This window comes from Macaca mulatta, chromosome 6, assembly GCF_049350105.2.
Source record: "Macaca mulatta isolate MMU2019108-1 chromosome 6, T2T-MMU8v2.0, whole genome shotgun sequence".
Lineage (NCBI taxonomy): Eukaryota > Metazoa > Chordata > Mammalia > Primates > Cercopithecidae > Macaca > Macaca mulatta.
In genome coordinates, this window is record NC_133411.1 from 149768238 (window position 1) to 149782668 (window position 14431).

At 40.6% G+C, this 14431-nt stretch overlaps 1 protein-coding gene across 1 annotated transcript in view; it reads left to right on the forward strand.

Moving 5' to 3' along the window:
* PCDHAC1 (protocadherin alpha subfamily C, 1) overlaps positions 1-7149 on the forward strand; it is a 38439-nt gene extending 31290 nt beyond the window's left edge. The window contains exon 3 of the mRNA XM_077937133.1: positions 3483-7149. Within this exon, the coding sequence (XP_077793259.1) occupies positions 4469-6925 (2457 nt within the window). The 5' untranslated portion in view covers positions 3483-4468 and the 3' untranslated portion in view covers positions 6926-7149. The remainder of the gene's footprint in view (positions 1-3482) is intronic.
* Positions 7150-14431: the final 7282 nt, after the last annotated feature.

The window sequence follows — 14431 nt, forward strand, 5'->3', positions numbered from 1 at the left end:
AAAGAATTTAAAAGAATTGGAGGGAAAGCTATAGCTTTGGAATACAGAAAAAGGAGATACAACATTGCTACTAATAGATGTCTTCAAAGAGACCAAATACATGGATAAGGGGGAAAAAATCCAAAGACATCATTCAAGAAAAAATTTTGAGATACAGATAAACTTCAGACTTTTACTTCCAGTAGTGGAAGTCTAGTTTGTCTTTAGCCAATGGCATATCAAGGATAACAGGTGGGCCATAAGAACAGTTGTTGGACTGCAGTTTTGGACTCTATTACTACATGTGTAGTATTTAGGATAAAAGAGCTAGGTCTTCTCATGTCAGCACTTATTTGACCAATGGGAGTATGATTTTAAGTTTGTAGGGTCACATTTTGAAGGTGAAATATAAAAAAAAATTTATAGAAAGATAAATTTTTGATCAGATGCAGTATCTCACATCTACTGCAGCAATTTGGGAGGCTAAGGTGAAAGGATCATTTGAGCCCAGGAGTTTGAAACCACCTGGGCAACATAGTGAGACCTTATCTCTACAAAAAGTAAAAAAAAAATTAGCTGGGCATGGGGGTGCTTGTCCTAGGTGTTCAAGATCAGCCTGGGCAACATAGTGGGACTCTGTCTTTACAAAATATTTTTAAAAATTAGTTGGATGTGGCAGTGTGTGCCTGTAATCCTGGCTACTTGGGAAGCTGTGGTGGGAGGATCACCTGAGCCCAGAGAAGTAGGGGCTGCAGTGAGCCATCTTCACACCACTGCACTCCAGCCTGGACGATGAAGTGAGATTCTGCCTCAAAAAAAGGACAAAATGAAATATCAGCAATGAAAAGTCCTGCTAAAGAGAAGTTTTGTTAATTCATAATTTTAATGTTTATCTGGTCATTTTATCCAAAAGGCAAAAATCTTTAGCCTCCCTTATCTTTGGGATATCCTTCTCTCTTAAATGTTGCTTTCTCACAAATCCCAGTTTACTTGAATAAGAATGTAATGTTATGCCAAAAGTTAAGGAGGCATATGGTGGGACAAATCCTACTGGGTGGATGCTTTCTTCATTCTTTCCACAAATGAAATCTTCTGAAAATAGACATCAGTGGCAGTTTAAATAGAGAAATGGAAAAAGGGAAGCCAAAAATCTGAGAAGCGTGTGAAGGAGGAGTTTCTGTGAAGATTTCCCATGCTGTTCTCTGTATGCATTTTTCCTTTTTCCTCATGCCCTAATGTATATCCACACATACTATCCCTCTAGATGCTGCTCAGAATTTCTAAACCTGGTATAATTGGAGGCTTGGCTGCAGACCTAAAAGTAAGGGGCCTAAAAGTTGGGTACATCTTTACAGTTGTATTTCATTTGTTTAAGGCAGAAAGAATAAACTTTCATTCCAAAGCAGTTAGCTTGCTTAGCAGCATTAATTTAAAATGAAGAAATGTAAATCCTAATCTCTGGCGCTGAAGCAGAAAATTAGTTTTGGTTTTGAAATTTGGTGAAGAATAAGTTCAATTTTTATGGGCTGTTTTGCATCTTGGTGAGATCTAATGAGGTCTGTACTTTTGACTCTACCTAATAGGCTGACATCTTTCCTCCTTTAATTTTATCTGAGACTTGGTGTCAATGATTTTTTTGATTTCTTAATTCAAAAAGGTAAACTAGCCAGGGGGTATTTACTACTTACATTGCCTTATATCACAGTGTGCCCTTTCTAGTTCCCTGGAAGAGATAAGGAATGGGTTTGTGTGTTCAGGGAGGTAACTGGTTTTTAGTGGAACACTGGAGTTATCAATCCCACTCTTAATGTTAAAAAGAGAATACCAGAGCTACCCCTCTCCCCACCATTTTAATCAGCAATTTTTAAATATATATATATATATTTTTGAGACGGAGTCTTGCTCTGTCACCAAGGCTGGAGTGCAGTGGCCGGATCTCAGCTCACTGCAAGCTGCTCCTCTCGGGTTCACGCCATTCTCCTGCCTCAGCTTCCCGAGTAGCTGGGACTACAGGCACCTGCCACTTCGCCCGGCTAGTTTTTTGTATTTTTTAGTAGAGACGGGGTTTCACCGTGTTAGCCAGGATGGTCTCGATCTCCTGACCTCGTGATCCACCCGTCTCGGCCTCCCAAAGTGCTGGGATTACAGGCTTGAGCCACCGCGCCCGCAGAAATATGCAGGCTGATGCCAAGCGAGGTGGTACGGGGCTCGCGCCAGTAATCCCAACACTTTAGGAGGCCGAGGCCGGCGGATCACTTGGGGTCAGGAGTTGGACACCAGCTTGAGCAACATGGTGAAACCCCGTCTATAATAAAAATACAAAAATTAGCCAAGCGTGGTGGTGCGCGCCTATAGTCCTAGCTACTTGGGAGGCTGAGGCAAGAGAATCGCTTGAACCTGGGAGGGGGACGTTGCAGGGAGCCGAGATCGCGCCACTGCACTCCAGCCTGGGTGACAGAGCGAGACCCTGTCTCCAAAAAAAAAAAAAAAAAAAAAAAAGTTAAAAATAAATGCAGAGTGAGTGCATTGGCTCATGTCTGTAATCCTAGCACTTTAGGAGGCTGAGCTGAGATGGAAGGATCGCTTGAGCACAGGAGTTTGAGACCAGACTGGACAACAAAGCAATACTCCCATCTCGGAAGGAAGGAAGGAAGGAAGGAAGGAAGGAAGGAAGGAAGGAAGGAAGGAAGGCAGGCAGGCAGGCAAGAAAGAGGGAGGGAGGGAGGGAGGGAGGGAAAAAAATTTGAAACATACACAAAAGTTGAGAGAATTGTGTAATTGATCCCAATGTACCATCACCCAGCTTCAATAATTATCGATACTTTTAGGCAGGTTTCTACCAGAAAATATGTCCTGGAAACTTTAATTCTTGATCTGTGTTCGGGTTTTGCCTTCCAAATTTTTCATTATTGGGGCTTTGAACATATTGCAATTGTATTAAGAGAAGGATTTGAATGAGGAATTTAGTGCTTAAGAGTCAATAGTCAGTGAGTCTCCTTTTGGCTTGCCTCCTTCTTAGGGAAAGGAACTGGCTGTAGGATGTTAGGCAGAATTTGGGTGTATCAGTTGTGGCTCGGAGATGTTTCTCACAGAACTGATCACTGTCCCAATATCCATGCAGAAGACCAAATTAAAAGCGAGGAGAAATACCTAATGTAAGTGACGAGTTAATGGGTGCAGCACACCAACATGGCACACGTATACGTATATAACAAACCTGCACGTTGTGCACATGTACCCTAGAACTAAAAGTATAATAATAAGAAAAAAAAAGCGAGGCTGGAGAAAGGATGGGTATCTAGCCTATTCTTATCCCGCCTCATGATGTTTTCTAAATATTTACAGAAAGAAAGTGTACAGAGTAGTTTCCTGGTCAAACTCTGATGAGTATCTTAGTACTTTTCCCTCCCCTTCTTCTCACGTCCTCTTTGGGGACGGGTCGTCAAGTCTTTGAGTTTCTAGTTATTGGTATTGACTGGTTTATAACCTCCTCTTTCACCCAGATCGTCAAGGGCCGTTTGCAAAGCACTCCCAAATAGAGCCTCTTGGAGAAGGAGAAACTGCTATCACGCAAAACAGCCTTGAGCTCGCTGACTCCGCTGCCTCGAAAAACCAGAGTCCGGAGGCAGTTTGATGCAGACACTATTCCCCAACCTTCTTCCCCTCCTTGTCGTCTCTATTGCACTCTTGGCGGCTCCTGGGATACAAGAGGGTGCAGGACAGACTTCAACCCGCAGCAGGACCCAGCGCGGAAAGCTCCGCAGCAGGATCCAACGCAGAAAGCCCCGCAGCACTTGTTTTGGGGGGCTCCTGTTTCCTTAAGCTTAGAAGGTGTGGTCGCTCACGTTCACGGTCCCGCCTCTCGCCCGGCAGCTCCACGCGGAGTCCCGCCCTCTCCGCGGGAGAGGTGCGCAGGGATCAGAGCGTCCAGCTCCGACGCGCGGCTCCCAAAGGGTGGCAGGAGGAGCCCAGCGGGGCTCAGCCTCAGTTACCAGCAGTCTGCAGGCAGAGGTTGTGGAGGTTAAGATCCAGGCAGCCTCAGGGCGTTGTCCTAGAAAACACCGTTTAAGCAGAGACGAGTTAGTGTCTCGGGGCGTCTCCCAGGCTCCGCCCTGCGCCCGCGGCCAGCGCTGTGGGCGAGACCCCAGCCGGCTGCTACTGGAGACTTGGGCACCTCTCGCGCCTGGGCGGGCAGCCTCGTCTCTGCACCCCTAGGCGGCGCTGCGCTCCTCAACACTCGGCCGGTTCCGCTTTCCCAGACGGCTACCCAGCCTCCAGCCTAGCAAGCCCTGCTCCCAGCTGGCCAGCCCCGGCAATGCCGGCGTTCGGGAACGGCAACGTCGGCGGTCGCTGAGTATCTAGCCCGCAGCAGTGACGGCCGGCAGGAGCGTGCTCTTCCCCGCGGCTCGTGCTCTCCAGGAGTCCGGAGCATGGTCCTGGGTCACTGTTGGTATAGCGTGTTGGTGGAACGTGGACGCCCAGAGGGAGGATGGTGGGCTGGGGGGTGGCAGTTCTATGTTTGTGGGTTTCCTGCGGCGCTGCCGCGGGACAGCTCGAGTACTCAGTGCCGGAGGAGACGGAGCGGGGCGTAGCTGTAGGCAATGTCGCCGCGGACTTGAGGCTGCCAGCGGCCGCTCTGTCCTCGCGGAACTTTCGCTTCCTTTCCAGCCACCGCGAGCTCTACTTCAGGGTGGACCTAGCCAGCGGCAACTTGGTGGTCAGAGAACCGGCGGACCGCGAGCGGCTGTGCAGGGGCAAAGCTGCCTGCGTCTTGACCTACGACGTGGTGCTCGAGGACCCTCTGGAGCTGCACAAGATTCGGGTTCACGTCCTGGACACCAATGACAACTCACCTCTCTTTCCTGCCGGCGACGTGCAGCTGCACATCCCCGAGTTCCTGACGCCCGGAGCCCGCTTTACTCTCCCGAATGCCCAAGATGACGACGAGGGAAGCAATGGGATACTAAGCTACAGCCTAAGCCCCAGTCAGCACTTTCGCCTGGACATGGGATCGCGGGTTGACGGCAGCGAATACCCGGAGTTGGTGTTGGAGAAAGCACTGGATCGCGAACAGCGCGCCACCCACCTGCTGGTGCTTACAGCTCGGGACGGCGGGCTACCTGCCCGCTCAGGAGACGCACAAGTCACCATCATAGTGGTGGACACAAATGACAACGCGCCTGTATTTGAGCGCTCCGTATACCGCACCAAGGTTCCAGAGACTGCACCCAATGGGACTGTGTTATTCCGAGTTCAAGCCTTGGATCCAGATGAAGGGTCCAATGGGGAAGTCCGATACTCCCTAAGCAATAGCACGCAAGCAGAATTGCGACACCGCTTTCATGTGCACCCTAAAAGTGGAGAGGTGCAAGTAGCTGCTTCACTAGGTCCGCCGGAAACGCTCTTGGAGGCATACATTGAGGCGAGGGACGAAGGTGTCTTTGGTTTAGCTAGCACCGCTAAACTGCTGGTGGAGGTGACTGACGTGAACGATCATGCCCCCGAACTAGACTTCATGACTCTTTGGAACCCAGTACCGGAGGACGCTGCTCCTGGCACAGTGATTGCTCTCTTTAATGTAAAGGATGAAGACCTCGGTTCTAATGGTAGGGTCATTTGTGGCATGTCTAGTGGAGGCCCTTTTCAGCTGACGGCTTCCTTTGACAACTACTACAGCCTGCTGATTGATGGGCCCCTGGACCGGGAACGGATCAGTGAATACCAAGTCCTGATCACGGCCTCAGATAGTGGCTCACCCCCACTTAGCACCCGAAGGACAATCACTGTGTCAGTTGCTGATGTGAATGACAATACACCAAGCTTTCCTCAACCGCAGCAGGAACTTTTCGTTGCTGAAAACAATGGCCCTGGGGCCTCTCTAGGCCAAGTGTTTGCCCAGGACCCTGACCTGGGGAAGAATGGCCTTGTCTCTTATGAGCTGTTGGATGTTATCTCTGAAGGGCCACCAGCCTCTAGCTTGGTGGCAGTGGAATCATCCAGTGGGGCTATCACTGCCAAAACTTCTTTTGACTTTGAGCAGCTCAGGGGGTTTCACTTCCAAGTAGAAGGCCGGGACAGTGGCATTCCTCCCAGAAGTGCAACAGTGACTATAAACTTGTTTGTGGTAGATAGGAATGATAATTATCCAGTTATCTTGTTTCCCTTGCCCAGAAATGGTTCTGTCCCTGTGGAAATTGTGCCCCGCTCTGCCAGGACTGGACACTTGGTCACAAAAGTAGTAGCAGAGGATGCAGACAGTGGTTCTAATGCCTGGCTTTCCTACCACATCTCCCGGGCGTCTGACTCTAGTCTTTTTAGAATTTCAGCCAATATAGGTGAACTCCGTACTGCTCGTTTAGTTCTTCCCACTGATGCAGTTAAGCAGAGCGTGGTGGTAGTGGTTCGGGACCATGGAGACCCACCACTTTCCTCCTCTGTCACTCTGGGTGTGCTGTTGAGTAACTCTGTTCCTCAGTTACTTCCAGACTTTGAAGATGTCTGGGAACCAGGAGGGCAGCTTTCTGCCCAGAACTTGTATTTAGTAATTGCCTTGGCTTGTATTTCCTTTTTATTTCTGGGATGCTTACTTTTCTTCGTGTGTACCAAGTTGCACCAGAGCCCAGGTTGTTGCCCTCAGAGCTGCTGTCGCTCTACAGAGGATCTGAGGTATGGAAGGAAGATGGTTTCAAATCCTTACATGACATCAGCCACCGTAGATGTCACTACAGTTGAGAGACTTTCTCAGACTTATCTGTATCGGGCCTCTCTGGGACTTGGTTCTGATAATAACAGTTTGCTGTTGCGTGGGGAGTACAATGCTGCCGACCTGCGAAATCTTGCCACTGGGGTAGGACTGAATTTGCCAATATCCTGTATTCAGATTCGGAATAGGAAAGGGGATCACGCTAATGTCAATGCCATGGTAAGCAAATTTTATGGAATTTGATTCCTTTGACCAGGAGATGGCTGCTAGCTGTGTTCTGAAATATTTGTTAGACAAGCCTTTCACAACATTTCATCAATTGAATTAAACACTCCTTCTTAGCACTTCCTGTGCCAAGAAATCTGAAAGTATAGAAGTATTAGAAGATTGCCCTAGGCCTCAAGGGACTTATAGTTTATTTTTGAGAAACAAGGGTAAAAATTAAAACCTATTTAAGAACAATAAAAGTAATATGGCATGAAGGTCTAAAATTAAAAATAAAGTACCAAAATATTTTATAAGCAACAGATATGTAAGGCACTCTAATATTTAAACTGAAGAATAAAAAATATGTAAGAGTCTGCTTAATATGAATATAATATGAAAGGTGAGACATTTACTTAAACTATTGCAATGCATTATTAAAAGATGACAATAACCACAAAAGATGTAAAAATAAATTATAATGGGGGTTAAAAGAAGGGAGAAAGGGAACATAAGAGAACATCTGAGTGGGGAGGAAGAAGTCAGAGAAGGCTTTGTGATAGAGATCACAGATTTAGTTGGATCTTTAATATGATACACCATTTAATCAAAAACAGTGTATTCTCTAGCCTATACTTTTCATGAATACCATTTTGGTGAAGGTGTCTTCTTTGGGAATGCACCCTAAAACATAGCTAATAGCTCCATAGCAGTGTTTTGTAAGTACACAGAAATTGTAAGCCTGTCTCATAACATCTATTTATACTGATAGGAGATCATATTGTTGGATATAGAACTTGACAACCTTTTGTTTTGTGTTTCTATTGATAATATTTTACAAAGAGGAAAGATGAGTAATTTTTATGTCAGAAATATTTATGTGTTCAAAGGTGCACTTACCATCCAAAGTCCATTCAACTTGAATTTAATTTCTTTTATTTTAGAGGACAAATACATTTAACAAATAAGTAAATATCATATTTGAGAGTAATGTAGCTAATAAAAGTTAAGTGATTCAAATACTTCAATTTATCTGTTAGTGGCCCTTGGCATTTCAAAACTTTTTTTTTTTTTTTTGAGACAGGGGTCTCACTATGCTGCCTAGGCTGGTCTCAAACTCCTAGCCTCAAGTGATCCTCCCACCTAGGCCTCCCAAAGTGCTGGGGTTATAGGCATGAGCCACTGCAGCTGGCCCTCAAACTTCTTGAGTGCTGTTAGGATAACATTTTGAAGCAATTCTACATTATTACTTTTTGACTTCTCATAGAAATCCTAGATGCAAAAGAAGGAGGTGTGTAGAAATTAAGGGAGGAAAATGAAGCATTCCTTGTTTTACTACTCTAGGCAATAAGGGGAAAAGTGGCTTGTAAGTTATTTTTCCTCAAGTAATGATGGCAGCTGCAAATAAAATAAATTTACATATGTTAAAATTTTCCATACTTAATATTTTCACGATATAATAGAATCCAGCATATAAAATATGCTTAGTAAATGCTGACTGACTGAATAAATATGTGCGTATATGAATTGGATGGTAACACTGTTCAACACAGAGGGAAAAACTTTAACTTACTTTTCTACTTTAGATGTGTATATGTGGTTAATAGTTTAAAGGTCACTTTCAAATGTACTGTTTCAATGATTATTTTCTTCCTCATGACATACACTAATAACATAACAGAGGAATTTTCCGGTTCTAGAGCTAGCATGAAAAACTTCAATGCCGTGTCTAGGACTAAGTATGAGTCCAGTTCTATAGATGACAAAGGAATTAATAGGTGTGCACATCATTACATTGTGAAATTTGCAGTGGGTACTATTTAATAGAATCTCAGTTAATTTTAGGGAAGAAAATTGGTGCGCTACAATGCTAATATTTCAGGTATCAGAGCACTTAATATGTGAACATTTTTTCTACCAAGAAATTTCACTATTTATTTCTTTTATTTCATTGCTTTCTGTAACAAAAAGAGATGAGAATACCAGTAATGGCTATAAAGTTTGGGAGTGAGGAATTTTTTTTAGAAACACATTTTCACTAGACTAGAAAGGAAATATAAGTAAGCTATAGGAAGGCCGATTAATCTAGAAGTTAGAAGGAAAATTAGCGATTTAAAAGGAAAAGTATAGGAAATAACAGAGGAAAAAAAACTTTCAAACCAAATTTTTAAACTTATATGATTAACAAAATAATAGAGATATACTGTTCATATGTGCCAGAATATTGTACCATCCCATTCATTCAGTTGAACAATCTTTTTCCATCATTGTTGATATTTTGCTTTTTAGGTAGCTCATTGGTCTGCTAATAATTGTTGTGGGCTGGATATTTCCTTCTAAATAAATGAAGTATGATTCATAAAAACAGGAATAAAATAACTTCTATAAATATGGGGTATTTGTAATTCACAAAGGCATTTGTTATTTACTTCTTCCTGTTCAATTACCTATTGATCTGATCTTAATTCTTTAGAAAAGAATTCTTGTCATAGTATCCTGAATGCCTTAATAACAACAGAATTCTAGAAATAAAATATTTATTGCTTTCATTTTATTTCAAATCATTTGAAAAGCATGACATTTAACAATGATTATAATGTGTGTCTGAGTCTTATAGAATCATGTTGATGCATATGTGTTTATATTTTGTTCAAATTCTAAGTTCTTTCATTTTAGTTTACAGTAAGTTTACAGTATATATTAACATAGCTTGTAATACTATGTAAAATGATCAGTTTAAGAAATTCAGGAAAACATGGTTTTTATCTCTATATTTCCAATTGATAATATTTAAGATATAAAAAAAATTGATCCACTGACTGTATAACAACTAGACATTGTGTACCTCATGTCCATCTTTTTCTGTTAACATTCTTGATGGGCAATTTAAATTTTTTAGAATGGTATGTAAGATGGTACCTCTGAGATATAAATTTCTACTTATTAAAAACTGCATTGATAATTTTTAAAGGTATAAATATATTAATGTAGCAAAAATGCATGAAATACTTACAGTACAACTGGCCTTATTAAATTTCCACATGAAAGTTATGCATAGTTTGAACATACCAATGTTATATTGGTGTATTGTTCACCTGGAATTAAAGCATCTTCTTTTTTGCCAGGGTATATAGGAAATAGGGTATCTCCTCTTTGCAATGTCATTTGTTAACAGTAGTAGAATGTTTATGGCATTCAAGGTGCTTTATTTAACATACATTCCACAAGTAGACTCTCCCATAGGGTAATTAGATGTTTTGTGTATCTATTTTGACTTTGAAGCTGATAACCATACTTTTAAAAACTTTAGAATGATGAGGCCGGGCGCCGTGGCTCACGCCTGTAATCTCAGCACTTTGGGAGGCCGAGGCAGGCGGATCACGAGGTCAGGAGATAGAGACCATCCTGGCTAACAAGGTGAAACCCCGTCTCTACTAAAACAAACAAAAGTCCCAGCTACTCGGGAGGCTGCGCCAGGAGAATGGCGTGAACCCGGGAGGTGGAGCTTGCAATGAGCCGAGATCACGCCACTGCACCTCCAGCCTGGGCGGCAGAGCCAGACTCCGTCTCAAAAAAAAAAAAAAAAAAGCACCGAAACTTTAGAATGATGAAACTAAGGAAGTTTGCATGTTTGCATGACATATGAAATATATTCAAATTTAAAAACTCATGTAGACAACACAATAATTTTGTATAATGCAGACCCTCAAACCAGGAAAAAGGAAAGAAAAAGAACATAATTTGAGTGGACATAAGAGAAAAACAATACCTTGGAAACATATAAGTGGGAAAGTATTGACAATGTGTCTCATAATGTTAGTGACCTATTGACTTTTGTTGTCTTCAATATTTTCAGTTGAGGGAAACAACAATATTTCAACAACTAAATTCACTTAGCTAGGTTGGAATGAAGGTGGACTAAATTGCTGAAAGGTTTTTACAATGCTCAAATGCGTGTCATACGAATATTAGAAATATTAACATTTGGCAGAACTTCAAGTGAATATGGATTACAGTCTAGGATCCTGACTAAAGTATTATGGGAAGTAAGGAATTTATTGGTAAGGGTTGTTCTTAAGAAGCAAAGCTAAATAATAAAGGTAGCTAGCCACTCATTTTGTTCCCAATTTTAATGTTGGAGTAAGATAATGGTTCAGGATATAAATAAATTACATGTCTCTTATACTGCATTTATGAAAAAGAAAGGATTATAAACACAAAGGTTATTATATATTCATTTGGAACTTGTTTTGGAATCTAGAAATAAATATGCAATCTCATATTCTCCTGTGCTGTAGAGAAAGATAAACACTTTATTTCTAACCCATCCCAAATTCCTTGGCTGTTCCTAGAGCCATCTGGTTATCATCTACAGATATTCTGTGTTCGTAGGGGCACTCTAATGATATACCTTCAAAATGTACTCTGAATTCAAACACATGATGGTTATTCTTTAGAATTGTTAAGCAAAGATTACAGCTGTTTTGTTTAAACTCAAAATAATGTTCATATAAAATAAAAACAACCAATTAAGAGGTCTTAATAGTGGATTTTTAGGTTGATTTGTCTTTTTCTTTTCTTATTAGTGTTTGGTATCAAGGTTAGGCTGGCCCTGTTAATCAAGTTGGAAATCTTGTCTCTATCTCTGTTGCTCTATCTCTCTTACATTTTTTTTTCTATTCCTTGGACACGTTTGCTGAGATTGGTGATATAGCATTCTTAAATATTTGGTAGAATTCACTAGTGAAGCTCTCTGTACCTAAAATTTTAATTGAGATCAAATTTCTTTGTATTTTTATTGCTCTTCTTTCATTCCTGTACATTTCATTTTTTCAGATGTATGTTAGTTTTATCTGTACTTTTGAATATTTTGGCATAAAGTTGTTTATAATGTCCTGTTGTGGCTTTTTTTCACATCTGCAGGATCTGTAGTGATGTTTCCCTTTTCAATCCGGGTGTGTCACCTCTCATTTTTCTTGACTAGACTTGGAAGTAGTTTATTAATGATGTTAGTCTTTCCAAGGCTAACTTTGGTGTTTGGGTTCTCTTTCTTGTATATTTGCTTTCTATTTTATTAATTTTCATATTTTATTAATTTCCTTCCTTATATGTTTATACTTCAGTGTACAACAGAAGAACTTTAAACATACTTTTCATTTCTATTTCCTCACACAAAATATTTAAAAGATTTGTACTTAATTGTGGAGATTTATCAAAATTAATGATAGTCAGTGCTTCACCAAGGGCATTCTTACTGGTATTTTTCTTACTGCAAATGTCCAATCATGAATGTAATAACCACTAGTACAGTGTGGAGCCACTGCCTTGACTCCTTCTCTGGAGTCATGAAGATGGCTGGGCAAGGTGGCTGATGGCTGTAGTCCCAGCACTTTGGGAGGCCGAGGCAGGTGGATCACGAGGTCAGGAGATCAAGACCATCCTGGCTAACAAGGTGAAACCCCGTCTCTACTAAAAATACAAAAAAAAAATTAGCCAGGTGTAATGGCGGGCCTCTGTAGTCCCAGCTACTCGGGAGGCTGAGGCAGGAGAATTGCTTGAACCTGGGAGGCGGAGCTTGCAGTGAGCCGGGATCGTGCCACTGCACTCCAGCCAGGGTGACAAGGCTAGACTCCATCTCAAAAAAAAAAAAAAAAAAAAAAAAAAAGTCGTGAAGATACATTCCTGTGTTTTCTTCTATAACATTGCTAACCAATAGAACTTTTTGACATGTTATAAATTTTCTCTGTCTGCATATATGGAATGTGTAGCTACCAAGTACTTGAAATGTGGCTAGTGAAACTGGGCTACTCAATTTTTAATGTTACTAATTTTATTTAATTTAAGCTTAAATAACCACATCTGTTTAGTGGTCGCTGTAGTTCCAGAAGCTTTCTTGTTTTAACTTGCACATCTAGATATTAAATTACCTGAAATTGTTTTTGAATACAGTGCAATGTAGAAGTCAAGATTTATATTTTCCATGTGTAAATCCAGTTAGATTGTCTATATACACAGCACTATTGAATAAAAAGACCATCCTTTTCTCACTTCTACTCTGCAGTGCTACCTTTGTCATAAGCCACGTGACTATAATTTGTTCTGTTTCTGGACTCTCGATTCTGTCACTGGGCAACTTGTCTATTCTTGTGCCAATACCATTCTGTGTTAAATGTAGTAGCTTTTCACTTGTACTGATATATAACTGTGTAAGTTCTCTCACTTTGTTCTTCTGCTTCAAGATTAACTCAGCTATTTTTGGCTCTTTGCATTTCTGTATAAATTGTAGATTCAGCTTCTCAGTTTCTATTAAAAAAAAACCCCTGCTCTGATTTTAATTGGCACTATATTGAATCTGTAGAAAATATGGGGTATATTGAAAATATTTTATTTTGATCTTTATTGAATCTATAAAAATATGAGGCTTGTTAACATATTGACAATATTGAGACAGACAACCCATTAACAAGGTATATTCTTCCGTTTATTTTATTATTTTATCTTAATGTTTATGTGTGTGTATGTGTATGTAGAGGTATTGCACAACTATTATTAGATAGCTGATATTTTAATGCTATTTTAAAACTTTAATTTTATAATTCAAAAATTAGCTGGACATGTTGGCACAAGCCTGTAATCCCAGCTACTCAGGATGCTGAGGCAGGAGAATTGCTTGAAACTGAGAGGCAGAGGTTGCAGTGAGCTGGGATCACGCCACTGCACTTCAGCCTGGACAACAGAATGATACTCCATCTAAAAAAAAAAAGAAGTTTAATTTGATAATTGGTTTTTGTTGTAAGTATATTGAAATAATACTGATTTTATGTTAACTTTGTATACAATGTCCTTGCTAAATTGTAAAATCTCCTATTTCTATATTTTAGGTTTTCTACATATACTGTCATGCTATCCCCAAATATTGTTAGTTTTATTATTGTATTTTTTTCTTTCTCTCTGTTTTTTAAAAAATAGAGGTAGGGTCTCACTACATTGCCCAGACTAGTCTCGAACTCCTGGACTCAAGCAATCCTCCCACATCAGCCTCCCAAAGTGCTGGGATTACAGTCGTAGGCCACCATGCCGGGTCTTTTAAAAACTTTCTAATCATATAGTTTTCTTACTTTCTGGCATTGCCTATGAAATTCAGTATAATAGTGAATAGAAGTAATGTTAATGGATAATCTTGTCTTATTCCTGGTCTCAGAGAGGAAGTTTTTAAATATTTAATATTAAATACATTGTTTGATTGGGTTTATTTGCATAAATCCTTTATCAGATTTATTAAGTTCCCTTTGTTTTTTAATTTACTATGTTTTTTAAAAATCATGAATAGGCATTGAATTTATCACATATTTTCTGTTATTGAATGGATAATATGGATTTTTATCCTTTTATTTTATTGATACCATGCATTACATTGGTTGATTTGTTAATGATAAACCAATCTTGCATTCTTGGAATAAACTCAGGTTGCTTGTGATGTATAATCCTTCTTTATATCATTGGACTTAGTTTCCTAACATTTTGTTTACAATTTTTAAAATATAT